At 53.0% G+C, this 23,701-nt stretch overlaps 1 protein-coding gene across 6 annotated transcripts in view; it reads left to right on the forward strand.

Annotated features, from left to right (window-relative positions):
* Window positions 1-23,701, forward strand: part of MPRIP (myosin phosphatase Rho interacting protein) — a 73,541-nt gene that overhangs the window by 22,215 nt on the left and 27,625 nt on the right. For 5 of the 6 annotated variants that reach the window (XM_063414634.1, XM_063414635.1, XM_063414636.1 and 2 more), the window contains exons 4-9: window positions 8,925-9,076; window positions 10,995-11,079; window positions 14,383-14,593; window positions 15,105-15,264; window positions 21,500-21,641; window positions 22,140-22,256. In XM_063414634.1, the coding sequence (XP_063270704.1) occupies window positions 8,925-9,076; window positions 10,995-11,079; window positions 14,383-14,593; window positions 15,105-15,264; window positions 21,500-21,641; window positions 22,140-22,256 (867 nt within the window). Of the gene's footprint in view, window positions 1-8,924; window positions 9,077-10,994; window positions 11,080-14,382; window positions 14,594-15,104; window positions 15,622-21,499; window positions 21,642-22,139; window positions 22,257-23,701 lie in introns of all 6 variants that reach the window. The other variant, XM_063414633.1, reaches the window with a different exon arrangement.

Here is a 23,701-nt window from a genome sequence, read left to right on the forward strand (position 1 = left end):
CTTTGCTGTGGGTGACTGGTCCTTGGGAGAGGAGACAGAAGGAACAGGCACACAGGGTGGATTTTGGAGTGTCCCGGCAGCATCCTGAGCTCATGTGGGATTTCCACCTGTTGTGATGGTGTGACTGGAGAGAAAGGTGGGGTTTTGGAGCACACCCAGCCTTGGCCCTTTCCTCCACATTTCATCAGTCCTGTTGGGATCACATCAGTAAAATCACAGGGATCACCAGGGCGCTGGAGAGCTACTGGGATATAATTAGGGTTTTGGTTCACTTTCCTGGCTGCTTTCCTGTCAGGGGAGGGACAGCAGGGATTATGGATGGAGCAGATGTGTGGAGGGAGGGGATGTTTGGCTTGCATGGGTGGTTAATGCCATGTACAGGCCAGTGCTGAGGGTGGGGGGTGAAGTCTGTCATCCCAGGCATGGGGGGTGGAGAAACATCTTGTGTTCATCCCCCTCACGTGCACTAGCCCCAGGTTGCTCCTCTCTGCTGGGATTGCACAGCTGCTCCCAAAGGAGGGGTTGGGAGCAGCACAGGGCTGTGAACTCCCTCCTCTCCCTGTGCTCCTCTACAGGAGCCAGATGTGAGCAGCAGGTTTAGGGAGAAAATGCTGTTACCCTGGAACAGTTCCAGCAGTCTTGTGTGTTAGTCACAATTTTTTCCTGGGCATTTAAAGCACTTTTTACCCCAGATGCCACTTGCCTGTGAACCTGGTGGTGCCTCCCTGGCCAGGACGGCTCTTTGCTGTCAGTGTCAGTGCCTCCACCACATCATGCCTGTGGCAGCAAAGCCCAGCTTAAGCTGCTGCTGGGTGGTCTCCTTGCCCCACAACAGTTGTGTGTGTCTGTTGGGAACTTTTCTCCTTGGAAATGCCCAGAAGGCTCACATTTTGTGCCATTTGGTGGGATGGCCAATGGTCAAAGTTCGGAAAACTCTCTCCAGCCATCACCTTGGCTTTTGGGAAGGTCTGCAGGGTCCAAGCTGGTTTGGAAGCTGCTGGAAGCAATGCAGAGTGGGTGTGGGATTTTCTCTAGGGGTGTGGGTGCAGGATGTGGCTGCTGCTTGGTTGGCCAAGCCAAGCCAAGCTCTTTGGCTTGGGTTGGCCCTCACACCTCCAGCTGCAGACCCAGGCACCCTGGGAGCCCGGCCTCCTGGTATTCCCAGCCCGGCAGGAAGCTCTGCAAAGCTCATAAGAGCCGTGCAGGGGAATAATGAGATTTCCAGACTAATTTGGCCGGATTCAAGAACTTCCACTGAAGCATCTGTGCCTGTGGGAGTTTCCCGAGCCTCCGGTGGATCTGGTGCTGCTGATCCCCAGGGTTGTCCTCCCCTCCTCTGCAGCTGTTGAGTGCCAGTACCAGAGCCTGTATTGACAGTGCTGGGGAGTGAAGGTGAGATACCCCCATCAGGGTGGCTGCAGGGCCTGAAATTATCCAAAGCTCCAGACAGGGGCGGTTGGAGGTGGCTCTTCATGGCTGTGATGCTGCTGGTGACTTGGTCTGTCCCTGTGTCTTTGCACTGATTCCTCTGCTTGGTTGCATTTGCTGGAGAGGTTGTGGAAGGGCTGGGGATGAGACCTGTCCTTCCCCTCTGGGCTGTAAGGGAGATGGGTTTACTTAGTGGGAGGTACAGGGATTTGATTGATCTAATTTGCTGCTTTCCTTGGATGGCAATTACCTTGGTCGTGTTCCCTCACCCTCATGAAGCAGAAATCCAGGTCCAGCTGTGGTGGAACAGGGCTGGCCAGCATGGGCAGAGGTCATCCTGCCTCCATCCAAGCTTTCCTCCTCCTGAGCTGTGTCCAAAACTGGCATCACTGCGTGTATGACCATCTCTGTGTGTGGGTGACCTTAGGGAGATGTGTTTGCTGGTGTTTGGTGAAGCCCCTTGCTGCTGTGGAGGGCCACGAGCACAGAGGTGGTGGTGAGCTCCTGCACATGTGTGCCTGGCACGCGGCACAGGGACCACCTGGGACCCGTCTCCTACACCGAGGGGGTGGAGGATAAAGTTGACAAGGCCAATTTGGAGCAGTGCAGTTTAAGATTCAAACTATCAAGATGCAAATGAAGCCTGTTTTTCCTTCCCACCCCCAAACTACTGCAGTTCCCTCTCCAGAAAACTCCCGGCATGATCCCTGCACCAAGCTCTGGTCTGTCCATGGTCTTGCCGGGTTTCAGCCATCAGGCTGATTGCCATGACAACTTGCTGGGAGGCTGCAGATATTTGCTTCCCCTTTGGCTGTTGTGCCTGTAGATGCCACGCTGGCAGCTGTGAGCAGATGGGGTCGGATCTGTTATCATGTATTCCTCCCACCCCCCTCCTCAGAGGGAAGGAGGACATTTTGCGTTTTAAATGCATCTAAATCCCATAGAGCAAGAGGAAAGAATAACTATTGGGTTTGCAGGGCTGCAAGGTGGTGGCTTTGGCACTGCAGGACTAGCAAATGCCTGTGCATTTCTGGGCTTCTGCTTTGGTCCCCAGAGTTGGGATAGGGCTTGAGCGGATGCTCCAAGCTCTTTGTACAACGTTTTACTTTTGTTTTGGTCCGCAAACAGCCAGGATGGCAGCTCAGAGCAGCCTCTGGATACCCCATCCTGGTGGGACCTTGCTGTCCTTCCCATCATGGTGCCCATGTTTTCTCCCTCTTCCTCTCCAGTGGCGTTGGAAGTGGAATGTGCATATCCATGGGTGCAAGCTTCCCTGAGAGCTCCTGGGTTTGTCGGTGCTGCTGAGGACCTAAAGGGTCAGACACCAGTGCTGAGGAAGGTCCAACCCATTTGGTGACCACCACTGGCTTTGCTGACCCTCCGTGTCCAGCACGGGTGGTTGTGCCAGGACTGGGTACGGCTGTTCCCACCATGCACAGACCCCTCAGAGCCCGTTCAGCAGGAAAGAGGTTAACAGGAAGGAGACAGGCTAGGCTCTGGCTGCCAACTCCGACCCTGCTTTGGAGTGGGGAGCAGCTGGGAGCTGCAAGAGCAGTGCGAAAATAGCCTTATAAGGCCAAGACAAGCGGGCTCCAGCCTCCGCACAGCCCCGGCCGGGCTCGCTCCGCTCCAGCACCCGCTCACCGGATGGGTGCCCGTAGGGACAGGGCTGCAAATGGGATGTGTGGCCCCAAACTTGCTGCCTGGGCACCCCTGGGATGGGTGCTGCCCATGCCTGGCTGAGGTGGCACTGGGTGGGAGAGGAGCCCGAGGGTGCCCCCAGCCAGTTTGCAGGCAGCTCCCGGCCTCGCTCAGTGTTTAGACTCGCTGTCTGTGGACATAAACACCGACTCTGCTTAAAAGTGGCCCCTGGCTGAACTCTCCTGCCCAGCCCCTGCACTTCACCCCCTTCTCAAACTGCTCCCCAGGGAAGAAAATTCCATCTCGCTGGCAGAAGGGGAGCTGATGTTGTTTTATGTCCTGGTGGAGGCTCAGGAGGGCTCTTCAGGGGCTGGCATGCAGGGACAGGTGTGTGTGTGTGTGTGTGTGTGGCACTTGCTGACCCATCTCACCTCCTTGGGGTGGGTGAGCTGGGGCCGTGGGGAATTCCTTCAGCAAAACAAATCTCAGGAGCCGGCTGTCAGCACCTGTGATGAACGAGCCAGGGTCAGCAGTGGGGAAATCTGTGGTGGGGCTGGGGGAAGTGGCATTTGTCCATCTGGGGAATGTTTTGCATCGCTGGCTGCACACCAGGGCAAGTGCCCTATCCCCTTCTTGTGCTGGCACAGGTTTGAGCCTCCATCTGTGAAAGGGGATGATGGCTTCTGGCAGGCTGGTGAATCCAGGCAGTGGTAACATCTGGGGTCATCTTCCCCCGTTTCTTGCACAGGGACACAAGGTGTGAGTACTGAAGTGCAGGGGACACGTAGCAACTGAGGATGTGGTTTAATGGTGAACTTGGTGGTGGTGTTGGGTTGATGGTTGGACTGGGTGACCTTAAAGGTCTTTTCCAACCTTTATGATTCTATGAATCCCTGCCAGTGGTAAAAACCTGTTTTTCCATTGCCTGGTGCATGGCTGGAGGTTTCTCAGTGGCTCTCACTGAGTAGTAGATGCTGATACAGGAAGTTTGCAGGTGAGAAAGGTGGCAAAGAAAAGATGCCTGCCGCTTCCTTGGATGGCACAGGGAAAGCAGAACCTCCATGGGGATGTGGGAGCACAACCTTCTGCTGCCCTTCAATGGGTGACTGCTCCAGTCCATCCTTTGCAGAGCCCACAGAGGTTGTTTTCAAGAGCCTTTGTCTAATTTAATAAATCCAGGATGCTCAGCCTGCCAGCCGATCTATAAGTGTAATAAAATCCGCCCACCGCAGCGCTCCGGCCCCGTTGTGGCCCTATCAATAGCCTCATGCCTGGTGGCAGGAAGCCCAAAAAGCTCATTAAAGCCCTGCTGCTGTGCCAGCCATGCTCTCCTGGTGCCTGGGCAGCTCGGGCAGGCTGAGCCAGCCCTGTGTGTGCACCAAGCATCCCCAGCTGGGATTTAGGAGGTCATGACTCGCCTTGCATGGCTAAAAAGGGGAGACTCTACATCTGAAAAGGGATCCCCTGCAACTGAAAGGTGGTACCCAAATGTGGGTCAGTCACTTCTAACAAATGGTAGGACAAGAGGAAACAGCCTCAAGTTGCTCCAGAGGAGTTTAGTTTGCATAATAGGAAACATTTCTTTAATGAAAATATGGTCAAGCATAGGAACAGGCTGCTCAGGGAAGTGGTGAAGTCACCATCCACAGAAGTGGTCAAAAAAGACATTGATGTGGTGCTTAAAGATACGGTTTAGTGGAGGACCTGGCATTAATGGTTGGAGGTGTTTCTACGATTCTATAACTTTTCAAGGAGTTGGTGCTTTCTTGATGGCCTCCAGGTGGGAGTGGTGGATGTGGCTCTGGTTTGGGCTCCCAGTGCCATGCTGATGCTGGGAGCTGCGTGTCCAAGCTCTGTCTGTGCCCTTGCCCAAGCCGTGGTTGTCTCCATGTTGCCCTGATGTGCCCATGATGAGGGGACAGCGAGGTCTTGCCCCCTTCTGTTTGCATCCTGCCTGGAGCACCGTGATCAGCTGAGCCTGGGCGCTGGGATGGGTGAAGCTTTTAGCAAACACAGGAGCTGCCTCTGCAGAGCACTCAGGAGTGCTGCGAGCGAGCAGCGCTCGGCAGCCGCCCTCATGAATATTTTAGCTGGGAGAATTAACATTTGTCAAGACACATTCATGGAGGCAGCGTGGATGTCTCTTCCCCAGGCGCCACAGGCTCGCTGCTGCTCCAGGGCAGTGCTGGGAGCCAGGGCAGAGGCAGCCAGATCCTGGGACAGTAGAGCTGTGATCTCCCCTGGGACAGCCAGGCCCCGATGCCAAGGCAACCAGCTCGCCATGTGAGATAGACAAATGGTTGTGGTTTTTTTGTTGTTGGTTTGTTTTTTTTTTTCTCTTCCCCTCCTGGTTCTTGGCAGAAAGTAAAATGTCCCTTTTGTTTGGTTTCCTCCTCCCCCTGCCCCATTGCCTTTCTTTAAAGGTTGTGTTCCAGATTTCATCAACCCACGTTGTGTAATAGCCCCAGAGAACGAGTTGGGCATTGGCCATGTCCCATGGAGGCCATGGCAGAGCCCCTCCTCAGGAGCTTGACTGTGGGGTTACCTGCTCCAAAACATCCTGTGTACAGCTCCTGAGCAAAGCTCCCTGGTATTTTGTACCAAGCTGCCATGATCCCCATGTGTGAGAAATGGCAGGGAAAGTCCTTGGAAAAAGAAAAAACAGAAATTTTTGAATCTAAATAATACTGTTTTTCTACCTCAGCCCTGCAATGCCTTTTGGAAATGAGGGACTTTGCAGATAAACCCTTTTTTGATTTACAGCATCAGCTCCTGTACCTGGGAGTTCATCACCTATGAAGCATCCAGCACTGTGCTGGAAGATGCAGTATTGCCCTGCTTGGGATTTCTTCCTTCAAGCTTCAAAGAGGTCCCCATTCTTGCTTTCCTTCTTTTCCACTGTTTTAGGAAGGGGCTGCTGCAGTTGCTGAGCTCTGCTTCCTAGGAGCATCCATCCAAAGATCCCTGCATCTCATCCAGAGGCTGCTGGTGTTGTTGATGTGGAGAGCCTGGCATGACTCATGGCCTGGGCACCCGGGGAGAGAGAGGAGGAGGAGGAGGAGAGCTCTCTATAGGCTTTGTGTGTTATGGAGAGGGATGCTGTGAGCACGTGTGTGTGTCAATAGGGATCTGTTATTCCAGAGGGAAACAGCAGCACAATTGTTTCTTGTCTCTGGTTCCTCTGCTGGTACTGGCAGCCTGGAGAGCTGTAGCTGCTCGTGTGATGTAAGTGCTCCTTTTCCTGTACTGGTGAGGGACAGGGACTGCTCGAATAACTGGGCTGGAGGCACCTGGTGGCACTGGTGGCCTCAAGGAGAGCCTCATCCAGACACGAAGCCACCCTGGGGTCTGATGCTAGGTTCAACCTTGTATCAAAGTGTCTGCTCTTCCAAGGGCTGGTTGAAATCCCAGCCCTGTTGTTTTGGTGTCTCTGCCATGCAAACCTCTCTGCTTCTGCATTTATTTATTCCCTTCTGACTGCTGGAGCCACATAGTCCTCACCTAGCCAGGGACCAGCTTTGCCCATCCTTTCTAAGGTTCCCCAGCCTTGAGAAACCCTCCAGCCCAGAAACAAGTGCTCAGAGGTGAAGAAGGGTTCCAAACCATCTCTTTTTCCGTGGTGGAGTTTGTGTGCGTGCATGCGCCTTTCCACCAGGCACCATTTGAATTTTGCTTCACTTCAAAGTGCCTGTGCTGCCTCCGAAGAAGGAAACAAATGGTGTAAAGGAATTTACATCTCAGGCAAGCGAGGCTGCTGGTCTGTCAGGTTTCATCTGCTACCGAGGGATGTGGGGGTGCAGGGGAGCTGCTGTGGGATGGAGGCTTCATCCCTGGGGCTGCAGGTGGAAGGGGGTCATTCCCAACTTTGTTCCCAGCTCTTTCCTTGTGTCCTGGCTCGGAGGTGTGGTGGTGGATTGAGACCCATGTGTCAGGCTGTGCAAGATGCCAGCGTTCACCCTTCACAAGGAGGGCTGAGTGGCAAAACCACTTTGCAGGGCCAGCCCGGGCAGTGGAGGGGCCCCAAACCGGCTCCTCTGCTCCCAGCACGCTTCGGTCAGGGCTGGGTGTGGGCAGCAGGAGCAGCCACCCTGAACTGCCAGAGGGTTGGAGTGTGTTGGTTCTTCCTCTCCTCCTGTGCCAGATCCCTGCCAAATGCCTCTGGGCCCTTACAGGGAGTCAAGGGACTGAGGGGCCCAGGATCCCCCTGTGGGACTGGGGCTCCCTCCCTCCTCCTCACCCCCTTGTCCTTGTTGAATTCCCTGGTGCAAAACTGCTCTGGGAGGGGAAGGAGGTTGGACCTGGAGGTCTTGGCTGTGCCAGAGGCCAGCAAGACAAAAACTTTTCTAAGACTCCACTTGGAACAGGAGAAAGTTTTTCCGTTGGGTTTTTATAGCTCCCGGAAAGCGGGGTTTTATTTTTGTTGTCTAAGACAAAAAATCCTCTTAGGAGCTGACTACCCGTGGCGGTGCAGGGCGGGAGGCTGGGCATGCGCTGTGCTGGGGGTCTGGGCAGGGCTTTGCTTTCCCTCCCTCCATCCTGGGGGGTCTCTGGATGCTGATTTCCAAGGAAAAGAGGAGTTTGGTGTCCCTGATGTACAACTGGTCCTGTTCGTGTACCCAGTGCTGCAGCACCTGTGATGGCTCCTTGCCACCCCTGGGCTGTCATAGGATGCTCCCACCCAGGGACACAGCTGCAGGGAAAGCCTTTTTCCTGGGGAAAGGGGCTATTTCCCACCACCCACAGATGGCTAAACTGTGGGCTCTGGGGAACTGAGCTGAATTTTCTGGGTTTGTAGGCTGGGGCCATTGAGCTCTTTGCTGTCACCCTTTCTTTCCATGGCACAGGCTGCTTTTGGAGGGGTTTTGCTGGCAGGGGAACTGGTTTCCATGGTAAAAACCTTAACAGCATCTGCCAGAAATCCGTCTCCTTGTTGGCCCGGCCATCTGGAGGGCACAAGGAGGCTTTGGCAGGGTGAGGAGGTGTCCACAGGCTGCTTTAGGTCCTTTGGTGCTGCTGGCAGCTCGGAGGGATCCCTCCCTCAGTCATTTATGTCTCAGGAGCAGGTTTGCCCTGGGATGCTGAAGAACCCCAGTGTCACTGAGCCTGGTGGGGACAGCCAGGCTGGGGACATGGGAGCCATGGAATTGCTCAGGGGGGAGGGCTGCAGGTGCTTGGGATGGGTGGATACGCTGTAATCGGATGAGCCAGCCCTGCTCCAGATGGACCTGTCAGCTCTTGTCAGTGCTGACACCCCTCTGGGTGTCCCTCAATGTCCCCTTGTGCCACAGGGGCCACCACCTGTCCCACTTCACCAGGTCTCCTTGGAGCTGTGGGGCTGAGAGGTGACACTGTTCAGAAAACCCACCAAGCAAGGTCCCTTCCATGCTGCAGTCCCTACCTGGCAAACCCCACGTTTTTTAATTTTCATGGTAAAAACCTGGTGCTTGTGTCTGTCTGTTTATCCCTGAGCCATCCTGTGCTGGTGGCATTGGGACCTTGCTGCTTTGCCATCGCTGTCCCCAGGTGCCACCCCACTAGCCCAGATAGTTTGCAGCTGCAGACTTGGTGCCCTTCCTTGGTGTCCAGATGCCATAGCAGGGCATCCATCCTTCCCTGGATATTTGGCTTAGGAGAAGCACCTCACTGGCAGGAGTTGTACCTGTTGGTCTGTGTCCCCAGGTGTGTGGCACAGAGCTTTGCCATCACTTGGCACGGCACACAGATAGATCTGGTTACTTGTGGGCAAATCTCGGTGTGTAGGATCCTGGTGTCCTCCAGGAGAGGTTTTAGGGCTCAGCTGTGCTCCCCTCTGCTCTCCTCTGCCTAAAGTTGCTCCTTTCTCCTTTCCCTCGCAGCCGACCACCCTCCCACAGGGCACCATCAACATGAACCAGTGCACAGATGTGGTGGATGGGGAGGGCCGGACAGGGCAGAAGTTCTCCTTGTGCATCCTGACGCCGGAGAAGGAGCATTTCATCCGGGCCGAGAACAAGGAGATCATCAGTGGGTGAGTGCAGATCTGGGGCTGAGCCACGCCCAGGCTCTTCCATCAGCCAGGAGGAAGGTGGGAGCACCTTGACCAAGGCTGGGTGCTATGGCTGTGCATACCCAGGCTGATCCTGGGTGCTAGGGTTCAGGATGGGTGCTGCAGTGACCCCACAGTGCTTTTAGGGATCCCATCAGGCACCCAGCCCACTGGAACAGGTCCTGTCCCCACACCAGTGGCAGGTCCCATAATTCTGGGGCTGGCATGTCTGGAGAGTGCCATACACTCTCTGGTCCTCATCCATCCCTGGGCAGATGTGGAATCCTGGGGTGGATGCACCTCACCTCCCTGTTCCCAGGGGAACATCTCACCTCCAAGGATGATTAAAATATCACAGGAATGCAATGCCTCAGTGACACCGAAGATTAGATGGCTAAAATGAACAAATCAGGGTAAATTTCCCAACTCCAGGTGTTGGGTGGTGACCTAGAAACATCCTCTTCCATCACTCACACGCCAGCTAGGGTTGAAGCTGGTGCTGGTGGAGGTGCAGAGCTCTGGGAGAGCCGAGCTGCCAGCACGCAGTTCACAGAGTGTGGCTGTGCTGCTGCTCACCTGAGAGCCTTTCCCACAGGGAGTGCCTGGAGCTCAGTGCCTCCCTCCCAAAATTTGACATCTGAAACTCCAGCAGGAAGTTGAAGGGATGAACACTTGCTCTTTCCCACTGTTCCCAAGGCACAGCATCTCCTGCCTCCCCCAGCCCTGGCAGCAGCAGAGTCAGCACTTTCTACTGAGATTTCTATTTCCAAGCCTTATCTTCAGTTGTGACTCCCCTTGTTTTGTAAATATTTGTGGAAATAGACATTTTTCTACCAACAGCTTGGGATTTTGACCAGATGAATGTTTTCATGCATTGGCATTTCCCTGCCCTACTGAGGCAGGTGAGCACAGGTGAACCTTGGGTTGGCAAACCTGTCCTCCAGCCCCATTGCAGTGGCTGTGAAGCCATGTGGGAATCACAGCACAGGGGGGTGAGCTCCTCTCCTCCCTGCAGGAGCAGTGGTTATGCCCCAAACCATGGCCAGCCCCTGTGGCCTGCTCTCTCCATCCTCTCCCCACGCTCCAATTCCCAGCTCAGCCTTTGTTGCCGGTCTTGCCTGCCGTGGGAGGGAGAGGCATTGCGGAGTGAGGTGGGGCTGATTTATTGCTCATCAGCCCAGCAATGGGTTTTGAAGCAGTGCGTTTGCTCCTGACTGCAGGCATTAATCATCCCTGAGCAGTTCCACTCTGGGGCCGAGCCAGGCTGGTTTCGTTTGCAGTTGCAGCACGACAGGAAGATTTCCCTGGCTGGGGGAGAATTTGTTTTACGTTGATTCTGTGCTTCTGGCGTTTATTGCTTAACCAAACCCCACTTGATGTGGTCATTTCCGAACACTTTACAGCAGCAGTGTGCAAAGCTGGGGGAGAAGGAAAGGGGAGCAGGGAGATTTGAAGCAGGAATGTTTCCCAGTGGTCCAGGGATCCCTGTGGAGTTCTCAGTGATGCGGGGGCAGGTTGTCAGCCCATGGTGGGAGGACACAGGACTTCTCAATGCCAAGTTCATGCTGCTCTTCCTTGGACAAAAGCGCTTTGTCTGCAGTGTGCTGGGTGTTGGCATCACTCAAGGGGACAGTCCTGCTGGAGGCTCTGTCCCTCTCCAGTGTCTTTCAGGATCCTTGAATCCCTGCCCCATGTCAGCCTTGGCTGTGGCCTCACTTTTGCAGAGAGCAGGGTTTGAGCCAAAGCCCCCTGGGGTCATCTCTCTTTTCCTGCCTTATTTTTCCCCTAGGAGCTGGTTGGGATGGTTTCTGAGTATTGTTCATCAAGCTGACCCTGACCAGGTCAGCATCGCTCCTGTCCCTGTGGCACAGACCTCACCTTCTGCTTTCTCTGCCTGCAGGTGGCTAGAGATGCTGATCGTCTATCCCAGGACAAACAAGCAGAATCAGAAGAAGAAGAGGAAGGTAGAGCCCCCAACTCCCCAGGTAACCCAGGGGCACGCCCACACACTGCCATCAGTCCCTTGCCTCCCTCTCAAGGCCTTGCTCTGGTCCTGGGATAGATCCCACCAAGCCATCGGCGTCACCAGCCCTTGATGCTGTCTGTGTGGAGGGTGAGAGCTGGGGCAAACCAGGGCAGCAGATTGGGGTGAATTTATTTATTCCTGGTCATCACTTCCAGGGTCACACACTCCTGCTTTCCTGACTGCTCTGGGCCATGTTTTTACCCCTGTGTGCTGTTTTGTGGTGCTACCCCTGCACATAATCCTGGGAGTGGCCACAAAGCCACGCAGTCCCTATGTGGGGGGACCAGGGAGAGGTGCTGTTCATGGGCCATTTCATCAGAAACAGGATGAAATTCCATCGGGCTCCACTTACTCCCTTTGAGATGACCCCAGAGATAATGGGAATGAAAGGAAAATACTAAAGGCCAGGGCCAGGCTGGGAGCTCCGGGGGCCGGAGCCGGGCTCTCCAGGGACCCGGCAGTGGCTTCGTGCTCACTGTGACTATAAATGGTAAAAAGTGGGGCTGGCTGTGACTCACTCGTTCCTGCCTGGCTCCCACGTGGCCGGAATGGGGGAGAATCCCACAGATGGGGAACGTGTGACCCCAAGGCCACCCTTGTCCCTCGCCAGGGCTGAGAACAGCCGTGTCCCTGAGGCTGCCTGACCTCCGGGCACACGTCCCACCGCCACAGGAGACCGGCTGGGAGGGCTCCTCTGGCCGTGCCGGGGACCAAAACCAGCATCAGGGCTCCCCTGAGCCTTGGTTTTCAGGTCCTCTTTGATGAAGTTCCAAGGTGCAGACTGGGCCGTGGATGGGTTTTGTATAGTGTTTGTTTGAATAAGTTTTCATCACTCCGCTGGATAAAGATGTTCTGGGCAGTGGGAAAAGAGTGGGGAGATGATGCTTTTTTGCACACCAGGCTGTAAGTCTGAGCCAAGGTCTGGGGTCCTCACAGCCTGAACAATCCCTCATGTCCTGGCTCTGGTGATGCTTCAGGGAAGATGCCTTCCTCCTCCGTGTTTCAAATTGTCAATCCTCAATTCCCAAGAAGAGGACTGTTGCATTTGGGGCACCCCAGGGAGTTGGATGCATCAGGGCAGGGATGCTCACCCTGGCCGGGGTGCACCACTAAACCCAGGCTGGGTTGAGGAGGGGGACAGGGTGGAGACAAGAAGAGGCGCAGGGCCAGAAAAACATCATTCTGGGTTACATTTCATCACCATGGCAACTTCTTGGAAACTGTACAGGATCTGAGCTCCTGAGCACCAAATAAGGGAAGCGGCTGTGGGAAGGATGCTGGCTCCCCTTGGGTAGATGGGCTCCCCAGGTGCTTGGGGATGGGGACCAGGGACCCTTGTGGCACACTGCCCTCTTGTCTTGGGACCGGCCACCCTGTCCTGCTTACGACCTTCCACTCTCTCCATCCCATGGCTTCCAGCTTCGTGGTGCTGGGAAAAGGCTCAAATTCACTTAGCAAAACCAACCTCCGTGTGGGAACTGCTGCTGGATGGATGCTGTGCTGTCAGGCACTCAGGAGCAACCTGCAAAGGCAGAAGCAGCATCTTTCCTCTGCTTCCCACATTGTGCTGATGCAGGTGGCTGGTCTCAGGGAAGGAAAGAGGATGCTGAGGAGAAAATCAGCAGCAAATTCTCCTCTGTGAAATGTCCTCTCCTGAAGTTGGCTGCTGTTCAGCTTGCTGTCCATGTGCTGGTGGAAACACACTAATCAGGCAGGAGATCATGTCTTATAGCTGCTTAGGGGGTGGTGGACACCTTTGTGATATTAAAAAACAATTGGATATTCCTGCATTTTCTCGCTCCCACATAATTTTTGCTTACCTGTGGTAGAGCTAAGCTTGGATGCTCTTGGAGCATCAAGGTAATTTCTGACTCCCCCTATTATTTTGCATCATCCCTCTGCAAAATCAGCAGGGTGGGAACAATGCAGGGAATACCACTCCTGCTGCAGATTTTTGGACAGGGAGTGTTAGGTGTTTTCACTTTGCTTTGCAAGCAGGTTGCAGTTTTAGCAGGTTTCTCTTGCTCCAGCAGAGAGGTGCAGGCAGCAGGAGAGGGGAATGCCTGTGCCTGCCTGCTGCCCATGGGATGGTGAGGCAGGATTTGGGGCTGAAATGTGGGATTTGAGGCTCTGCCCTGGGTTTGCACAGGGGTGTGGCAGGCTCAGGTAAGCAGAGCATGCCCAGACACACCTCATGCAACCGGAGGCCGGTTTTGCCAATTTGGGTGCATTCTGCCTTTTGGAGTTGTTCATACCCCTGAGCAGCAGACAGTTAATGTCTCTGCTCCCTCACAGACTTCTTTTTGGCCCACATCTCTGCCTAATTAAATACATCTCTACAAATAATTACATGGGGGTGTGTGGAAGTGATATATAAAGATATATATCCTGAGCTGGTGATTAGCTTTGGGCTTGGATCAATGAAATAGAGTATAGGGGACCTTGGAGATTGGCCTGATCCTCTTCTTGAGCAGGGTCCCTTTGAGCAGGATGGCCGTGAACTCTGGATCGTTTACCTCCAACACTGCATTCCTTCAGTGTGAAATTTCCCAGGGGGATTTTTTTAAAAATTGAGGTCATTTGCTGCTTGTCAGGGCTGTGTGTGGAGCCAGAACCCACTCCCTGGGAGATCCCTGGTGGCTCCAGCACAGCCCTGCAAATGCCAGTGGAGGTGCAGGGCTAAAACCTACCTGATGTGGGAGGAGGGGATAGAGAGGATGCTCTTTGCAGCCTTTGTTCCCAGCTTTCAGTTGCCAGCTCATGCACTCCTGTACTCCCCCCTGCTCCATGGAAAGGGAACAAGCAGCTGGAAAACTTCCCACAATCCAAAGGGGAGTTAATTGTCTTTGATTTATTGGTGGCTTTAAGAAAAATAATCTGTGAATGCAGAAGCTTAATATGACAACAGCAAAACATCTGCTAATGGACAAAGCCAAGGAAGGAGTTGGGAAAGCTGCTGCCTCTTCTGGTTCACACTCTGAACCTGGGCTGGCTGGGCTGTGGCCACCAAAGGGGCATCATCCATCATCTGATAGACTCCAGAGCTCCTTGTTGGCAGAAAAACACTGGAGATGATGGGGAATGTTTTAAAAGGGCGTAAAGCACTGACACATGTCACTGTCCCATCCCTCTCCTGCTGTGACGTGTCATGGACAGCACCCAAGCTATGTGGAACTCACACCTTGGGGCTGAGCCCTTGGGGACCCTGAGTGTGGAGTTGGGGTAAACTCTCTAATTTCCTGTGTCTCCTGGTTTATTTTAGGAGCCTGGTCCTGCTAAGATGGCTGTGACCAGCAGCAACATTCCCAGTGCTGAGAAGGTTCCTGCCACCAAGTCCACGCTCTGGCAGGAAGAAATGAGGGGCAAAGACCAAGCAGATGGAGGCAGTGGCATTGGCCCAGCCCAGAGCCCCATGCAAGGCCAGGCTGGGGCTGCCAGCTCCATGAAGGATCCTGTGCTGGACAGCAAGGAAGGTGAGAAATAGGGGTGCCAACACTGGTGTGACATTGTGGTGGTCATGCCATTGTTGTCCCTGGAACAGTGGGGGCTCAGAACAGCTTGCAGTGCTGGAGACATTTCCCTTCCCACTCAGATGGGGAATATTTTCTGCAGTGAGGTGTCCATTGCCTTGCACCCATGAAGCTGTGGTTGCTGCCAGGCTGGGAAGGACAGGGATGGAAATGGATGCAGAGGTGTGACTGCAGCTGGTCATTTCTTGGTTTGAAAGTTCAGATCTGACAAACCTGGCCCAAGGGCAGGATCAGCATCCCCAGTTCCCTGCAGACTATCCCACCATCTCCATGGGCATGAGGGCTGGTCAGGGTGAAAAAGCTGAGGGTACAAGAGGTAGCGCTGCATGGGGCTGGTGCCCAGACCAACTTTTCTCTCACAACTGCCCCTGTCCTGGGTGGAATCAGGGTGGTTTTTTTCTTAAAAGCAAAATTTGGACTTGAAACCAAGCATGGTGACTTCTTTGTCCCTTAGAGGAGAGCTCCATGAACGGAGACCGGATAGACTGCGGGCGGAAGACGCGTGTCGAGAGCGGGTACTTCTCCTTGGAGAAGACCAAACAAGACTCGAAGCTGGAAGAGCAACAACTGCAACCCCCACCAAGCCCGCCCAGCCCCAGCACCCCGAACAACAGGTACAGTTATCCCAAATCGCCCTCAGAGGAGCATGCCCAGCCCTTTCCTTCCCCAGGTATCCGATCAGGCGACCGAATGAGTCACAGCTTCTCTCTGAACTCCTTGGACTCGAAGAGCAGTTGCTCCATGCACAAGGACTCCAGCAACAGAGATGTAGGAAGGGGAGCTGAAAAATCGGGGCGTCCCCTTTCTTTTAAAGCCAGCCGGCAGTACACCACCCTGGCCGACGTTCCCAAGGCCATTAGGATCAGTAATCGTGAGGCCTTCCAGGTGGAGAGGAAGCGGCTAGAGCGGAGAACCCGGGCTCGTAGCCCTGGGAGAGAAGAAGTGGCCCGGCTCTTTGGGAATGAGAGAAGGTAAGGGATGAGTGGCTCATCTCCTTGCATGCTTCTAGCAGCAGTGAGGTTGCGTCACTGGTGCAGCCTGGGTGGAGCAGGTGGAATTGGCTGGTTGGAGCCTCTGTTTTTCAGTGCTCCTGGGTTTAGGGGTGCCCATCAATGTTGACAAGGTGTGGGATGTCATTAGTGGTAGTGGGCAGGTGTCACACTCCCTGGCTGCTCTGCGGATACAGAATGATTTGGGTTGGAAGGGACCTTAAATTTCATCCAGTCCATCCTCTGCCATGGGCAGGGACACCTTCACTATCCCAGGTTGCTCCAAGCCAAATCCAACCTGGCCTTGGACACTTCCAGGAGTGGGGCAGCCACAGCTTCTCTGGGAAGCTCTGCCAGTGCCTCACCACCCTCACAAGGGGGAATTTCTTGCTGCTGTTTAATCTGAACCTGCCCCGGTGCTGGGTGGTGCTGGATGCCCACATTGCCATCAGGCCCACCCTGGCAGCCCCTCCCGGCGCGGCACACGCTGGCAGCCGGCACCATTAATTAGGTTAGCTCTCCTAGCAGCGTTAGTGCCAGGTGCCTTATGCAACTGCCTAATGAGCTGAGAGAGGCTTCAAAATGTCACAGCATTAATCTGGGAGAGGAGGGAGAGGTGGGTGCAGTGCCAAGGCAGGGCTCAGCAGGCTGCAAAACAGCCTAGTGTGGAGGAGGACGGGGAGGGCGTCCGCAGCGCACGCCGGGTGCCCTCTGGGCGAGGCCAAGGACGGGCTCCACTCGCCCTGGGAGAGACACATTTGTGCAGTGAGGGCAGTGGAGCAAACTGGGAGACAGGCCCTGGGCGCGAGGGACGCCTGCCAGTCTGATTTTCCTGCCCTGGTTCTCCTCCGGGCATGTTCTCTCTCGCACAGTTTCAGTAGGAGCTTCTCCTCTGTTTCTTCCCAGCCCCTTAAGGACTGTTTTCCAGACTGGCTTCTGAGAGCTGGGAGCAGGTCTGGGATGTGCAACACAGCCTTGTGCTGGTGCTGTCAGTCAGCAGGAGGATCCCAAACCTGGCCCAGAGTGTGTGCAAGGCGTGCTGGACTGGGAATAAATGAGAAAAGCTTGGGTTTTGTTTTGTCTGCCTTGGGAACTGGCTTTTCTCCAGGATGGAGGAGGAGGATACCACCTTGGCCATCCTGGCTGGGGCCAGGGCTGAGAAAAGGCTGGTTGCTCTGTTTTTCCAGCTGAGCTGGTGCTGCCCGTGGGTGACACTGTGTCCCTGCTGCATTTGCTTGCACAGGATGCCCTGTAGCCAGTGCCTGTCCCCAGTGTGACAGAACAGTGCATTCCTCCAGTGCCAACAGTCCCTTGCCCTGGGGTATCCTGCAGCACTGGGATCATCCTGCATGGACTTGGGGAGCATCATTACAGCAGATAACGGGGCCTGGGAGAGGACATTGCTGCCAGAGTCTGTCCTTTATTAATGTCAGCCCCACTCATTGCCTGCTGGTGGGTTCCTTTTCCCAGGGAAATTGTTCTTCCCAGCCTGGCTTGGGCTGTTGAGTTTTTTCTTCTTTGTCAGTATTGGCAGCAATTCTCCTGTATCAGCCCAGGGCTTTTATCAGAGTAGAATGGGTGCAGGGAGAGGGGCAGGAGCTCTACCAGGTCCTGGGGTCTTGCTGCCCACAGGGCTGAACCTGGTCCAGCTTTTGGGAGGAGAATGGATGGTAGAGAGAAGGGGGAGGGGTCCCCACCTGCCAGAGGGTTTGGCCGTGGATCAGAGCCCACGGTGCTGGAGGAATGTGCCATGAGCAGGGATGGCTCAGTGGGTGTTCAGGGATGGGCACGTTTGTTTTCTCCTCTGGTAACCTGGGATTTGGCTGGTGCAGATGGTGTGGGTGGAGAGGCCCTGGGTCCTGGAGCTGGCACAGCCATGTTGGAGCTCAGTGGACTCAACAGGGCACAGAGACACTGTCCAGTGCTGCACCAGAGAATTAACATTCCCCAGCACCCTGCTCAGCTTGGCTTGGCTGCTTTTTAAACTTCAGTTTACTCAGTCCCCATATCCCTCTCATTTTTCTCCTCCGAGCTCAGACTGTGATGTTTGGTTGGGCAGATACAATAACTCATTTCTATGCTGTGGGGTTGGCTTTTTCCCCCTGGTTTAACACCATTTGTAATAATTCTGCTCAGTAACCCACTAACATGTCTGGGAACACTTGTCCCATGCCAACCCCACAGGCGCCAGCCAGGCATTGTGCAGATCTGCCCTTCAGTGCAGCCAAATGAACTCACATTCTGTTGGTATTTTCAGCTCTTCCTCACTTTTTTTTTGTGTAAATCAGTGCAAGTGTCAGAGCTGTGCATGGAAAAGAACTACTTCAGGTACCCAGTGTTGCATCCTGAGTGCCACCCCTGCAGACTTAGCTCCAGATAAAGCCATTTGTCAAGGCTTCTCATCCTGTTTCCTTATCACAGGAAATATTACATGATTTAAGTGCAGGAATTTTCTGTGTTGACCATTTATACCTGACGCCGCCTCCACGCCCCATGCAGACGTCTGAGCTTGCAGCCACTCAGAACCAGGAATCAGGAAACAGGAGATAATCTCCACGATTTTGGCAGAGCAGCAGAGTGCGAGTTCCCTCTGCTGGCACGTGGCAGGATGGGGCTGTGGCACCCACCAGGATGTCACACTGGGCTGGGGGACAGGGATTGAGGCCAGGGAGGTCTCAGACCCATCCCTAGGGCAGAAGGGCAGGGGCAGCTCTTTGGAAAACCCCATGGATGAATCTTGAGGTGTTGCACACAAAAATCACAACTGAAAAGAGTTGCAGGAATGTCCTTAGACAGCAGTCCCCATGTCCCAGAGGGACTCTGCAGCAGCAGGGATAAATCCCTGCACATCTCAGGATTTCTGTTTGACAAACTTGGCTTTTTGTGCACAATTCCAGGGGTGCAGGCTGTAAAACCACAGCTTTCCCAGTTGACCCCATGTTCCTCTCACACTGGCAAGGGTTCACTGTGGTGTCAGCCAGATCCGATATAGGAGTGTGGTCAGGGGCTGAGGTGTATTTCTAGCATCAATTAATAGCAGAATTGCCTGAAATTGCTTAAAAGACTTTTCTCGCTCAAATTCCTTCTCTGGAGTTTCTTGAGGTGTAAAGCTCTGCTCTGAATTCTGCTTCTCCCCATACAGAAGAGCGCCTGCACTCCCAAATACAGTTTTTTTTCCTTGTAAAACTATCCTCATTCTTGTGGACCTCTTGGGAAATTCCTCTTCCTTTTCCTGACACTCACTATCTTTCTTGATGCTAAATAATGAATGAATCCAATAAAAACAAAGCCCTTTCTTCCAATCAAAGAAAATCACTTTAATGACAGCTCGTGCTGGTCTTTTGAGCTTTCCTTCCCACTGCACACCCCCTCCACTAACAGCTGAGGTCTGCAGCCTGGGTTTAGTGGCCTGGAAAAGATTAACAGCCTGCATGGCCGAGGAATTCCTTGGGATGAGCTTTTGTAAAAAAGCGGAAAAAGCTGAAAAAAGTTGAAAAGCACTAAATGACACCGCAGCTTTTAAAAAGCTTCTTCCTACCTGTCCCAGCCTTGATTTGTCCACACAGAGCTGCTCTATCCAACACGTGGGGAGGGGAGGAGAATCCTTCCTTCCCCACCCCTCCAGGATCTCTGGCAGTAACTCTCTGAAATGTTGATCTAATGGGAAAAAAAGAGATTCTTTCCTGTAATCTGGATGATATTAACCCTTGGGGCTGTGATTTGATTGCAGTGATTTATTTTTCTCCTCCCTTTTTCGATGACGAATGACTGGAATGATTTTGATTTTGTTTTGTATGTAGATGCAGATATATAATTTCCTCTTCTGTTCATTCATTTTCCAGCCTTGTTTTCTTCCAGGTCTTGTTGCTCTCCACCTTCTCCTGCTGTGTTGCTGTGTGACGTGTCCACCTTTACCTCGCCTGCTTCGCTACCATCTCATCTCAATCTCAAGCCGTAGAACAACCTGGTGGTGCAGCCCCTTTCATGAGAAATCAACCTGCTTTTGATTTTGTTTTTATGGTTTTTTTTGGTTGGGTTTTTGTTCTTTTTTTTTCTCTTGATTTGTTTTTCTTCAGACCTTCACCTAATAGGGCACAGATAATGTTAATTCATGGACCTTCTCCTCCCTCCTGAACTGAGACTCAGAGAAGGCTGGGCCAGTATAAAAAGGGTTAAAAAAATGTGACTCCAAAACAATTCTCTGTCTGTCAGTGAACATAGAACATGGATTTATGCGTGTGTCAGGTGTCTCATGAGCAGAATATCCCAGGGAAATCGGGAGCTCTGCATGAGCCTGGGACCTGCCCACTCCCAGTTTGCAAACTGGGAGCCATTGGGGGCTGAACAGATGTCCCCTAAAAGCATCAAAGATCTTTAAATTTACAAAGCAATTGTAAAATTAAAATTACAAAGCAATTCCCCACCAATTTTGTCCCTTCCCTTTGGTTGTGTCCTGGCAGCCTGGCTCTGAGCAGCAGTGGGGGGCCCCAGCCCCCAGGGGATGGGATGTGCTCAGACTGGTTGTCTCATTTATAGAATTTGGTGCAAATACTGGTTGAAAACTGAACATCTCATGGTTTTTGAACCCTTAACCTGCTGTTCCTCTTTGTGAGAAGTGTTAAAAATGTTTTTATTTTGGATAACCTGTTCTCCCTCATGTGGTTGCCATTGTGATTTTCATGCACATCAGAGGCTCACACAGAGCCAGCAGCCCCAAGTTTAGATGTGGCACATGTGGGTCCAAATTTTGTGTCAAGAAACCACCTGGACAGAACTTTTTGGGGAGATTTGAAGTGGAACTTTAAGCCTCACAGCTCGGAGCACAGCTGGCACGTGCTGGTGGTGGGTTATTGCTTTATATTCCCAGTTTGTGATTGAAGACCCGAGGCTGCTGCTTTCCTGAATCCCCAAGAATGCAAACTTAGACACGAGCAGGTTCTTTGGAAATTTCTCTCCTGTGGGTCAGCGAGCAGCTTCTCATGCTGAAACAGCACTTCTAATTCCACCTGTTTGCTCGTCCTTAAGAGAATCCCATTTGGGTTTGATCCAGGGTTGCCTCCTGCTCTATCCACATTTCTTTGTAGTTCTCCATCCTTAGAGACACAAGTGCCACGGTGCAATGGGCCACCAAGGCAGTGTCTGAAGGCCCAGCTTGTGCCTCCTGATGTCCAGACTGGATTTTCTGCTCAGTTAAGAGGAGGGAAAGGCCCCAGGTTCTTCAGGGAGTGCCCTGCCCTGGTACAGGGTGCTGCTCATCTCACGCCCTTTCAGCTGGTGCATGCTGTGAGCCAGAGCCATGGTCTGGGGGCAGCTATGGACACCCCTTGCTCCACGCAATCCTGTGGCTGTTCCTGTGTGGGGCTGAGTTTTCAGAGGGTTCCTGTTGCAGTGAACACACTGGGGGACCCAGAGCCACCCGTTACCTCTGTACCCCAGCTTGGTCTGATGTGTCAGTGCTCTGAGGTGTGGGGAGCAGTTGAGAGCCCCAGTGTTAGAGGGTTGAGGCAAAGCTTAAGCCAAAACTGCTCTATAATCCCTGCTTCCCAAGGGGCTGTAAAATTCATAAATAAAATGTTATTGCTGGTTTTGTGAGGAGTTTCTAGTTACTGAAGAAGATGCTAGATGCAGAGCTGAATACTGTGAGGTTTCCCCCTACTTCGTGGGTAAAACAATGTCAGATCAGGGTTTTTACCCTGGATTTGGCCACGCTGGAACTCACAGAGAAACAGTGACCAACAGCCAGGTGTGCATGAACTCTGTGTCGAGCAATTCCACGACCTTAAATTTGTGTACAGCTCCATGCAGTTGCTACTCTTGTGTTTAAATCGTCTCTGGTTTCCCTTTTGTGTCTGTTTTGCAGGAGATCCCAGGTGATTGAGAAATTCGAGGCACTGGACATTGAGAACGCGGAGCACATGGAAACGAACGCGGCGGGAGGCGCTGCCCTTTCCAGCGAGACGCGGCAGGGCAGGAGTGAGAAGAGGGTTTTCCCACGGAAACGGGTAAGGTGCTCAGCCAAGCTCTCCTGGAAGGTGAAACCTGGAATCCTCCAGCCCACATAGAGGGTTTAGCTGCAAGGTTTGTCCCTGGGTGTGGATTTGGAGTCGCAGGCAGGTCCTGCAGGAGCCAAACCTCTGTGTGTGCTCAGTCTGTGCAAATTTTCCTGCTCTGCTCCCTTGGCTCAGGTGTGGGTCAGAGTGGGAAGTCAGGCTGTCTCTTCTTTCTCCATGATACAAAGAGAAACTTCAGATCTGGCATGGCAGGACATACCAGGATAGGGTGAAGTAACAAAAGAAACCAGTTTGAGAGTCCCAGATATGCTTGGATATAATGGGAACAAATTAATGCCTGAAAGGACAAAAAAATGTATTGCCAAGGAAATGACACTTGTTCTGAGCCTGAGATGCCCCTTAAATAAAGCAGATTTTTATGCCATGAGCCAAGAGAGCAGGACTCTGTCCTAGTTCCTGCACTGATCTGGGCTAATGCTGTTCACACAGGACTTCACTTGTGAAGGAGCAGCTGTGGGCTCCATCCTGGACGTGTCTGCGTCCCCTCTGTCCCCACACCGCCGGGCAAAGTCGCTGGACAGAAGGTCCACGGAGTCCTCTATGACGGTGAGCCACCAGAGCTGTGTCCCCTGCCTTGGGGGAGGACATTTCCCAGAGGGTCCCACAAAAAACTGGACTGTTGCTGCTTTCCTCACAGCCAGCACACAGGATATGGGATGCACTCAGATTTAGAGCAGTTCAGGGACATGAATCAGGTGTGACCAATCCTAAATGTCTCAGGGGCTCAGCTGGAGAAGGACCATGCTTTTTGCTTGTTGCAGAAATTAAAACTCAGAGTCTTGTGAGGAGCACTTTTCCTTAAAGTACAGCAGCAGCTTGGGAAGCAGACCCTGTTGTGGTTATTTTCCCCTGGAATACCCCATTTCTTTGATGTTTGTGTGGTGTGTCAGACACATGCTGCAGGTCACTCTAGAAGTGTTGGGGTCACCTCACCTGGCCAGAGCCCCTCTTTGCACCATGGTGTGCCCCAGCAGAGGCTGCAGCAGGGCATTTCCAGCTCAGCAGAGGGTCAGTCCAGTTTCTGGACTTGGACCAGCTGCTGTGTCATGACTGTGGTATTTTCATAGGATCACAGAATCCCAGAATGGTTTGGGATGGAAGGGACCTTAAAGATCATCTTGTTCCAACTCCCCTGCCAGGGGCAGGGACACAGACCAGGCTCAACAAATACATGTCCCAGTTTTCTAGTGCCATTTCCTTGATGTTTATGCAGTTGGAAGTGGGAGTGTCAATGGGATGAAGGCTGCAAGGAAGGGCTGAGCCTTCCCTCCTGAGCTTTCCTCCCTTTGCATATTTCAAATGCTCACCAGACCTGCAGGCAAACAGTACAGAATAAACACAAAGTGCTCTCCTTTCCCTCACCACTCTTCTGTAGGGACAAAATAAATACACTTGCTAATCTCTCAAATAGATTACAGAGCTACTGTAAATACAAGTTGCATTTTTTGAGGATGGACGGCTTCTATTCAAGGACTTATCAGAAAAATGCAGTAGCTTGGTGTTTCTGGAGCTTTTCTTGTTGACTTGTACAGCCACAAGAGTGATTTTTAAATTCTTGATGGGAATAAAAAATACGAGAAATGCATATGAAGTGGCAATGCACATTATCTAGTGAAGGGAAGAAAGTCATGTAGGTTTAGATTAGATACTAGGAAGAAATTCTTCCCTGTGAGGGTGGTGAGGCCCTGGCACAGGTTGCCCAGAGAAGCTGTGGCTGTCCCATCTCTGGAAGTGTTCAAGGCTGGGCTGGATGGGGCTTGGAGCAGCCTGGGATAGTGGAAGGTGTCCCTGGCCATGTCAGAGGTGGCACTGGATGATTTTACTGTTCCTTCCAATCCAGAATATTCTATAATTCAATACTTTACTTTCCCCAGTGTATTTGGGGAGCAGGACTGGGTTTCCACCATTGTGAAATCACTCAGATGTGGGATGTGCTGCCCCCCAGGTTTGACTGAATAGGCTCCCAGACCCAGTTTCCATTGCTTCCCCTG

The sequence above is a fragment of the Prinia subflava genome, chromosome 17 (genome assembly GCF_021018805.1).
Source record: "Prinia subflava isolate CZ2003 ecotype Zambia chromosome 17, Cam_Psub_1.2, whole genome shotgun sequence".
Lineage (NCBI taxonomy): Eukaryota > Metazoa > Chordata > Aves > Passeriformes > Cisticolidae > Prinia > Prinia subflava.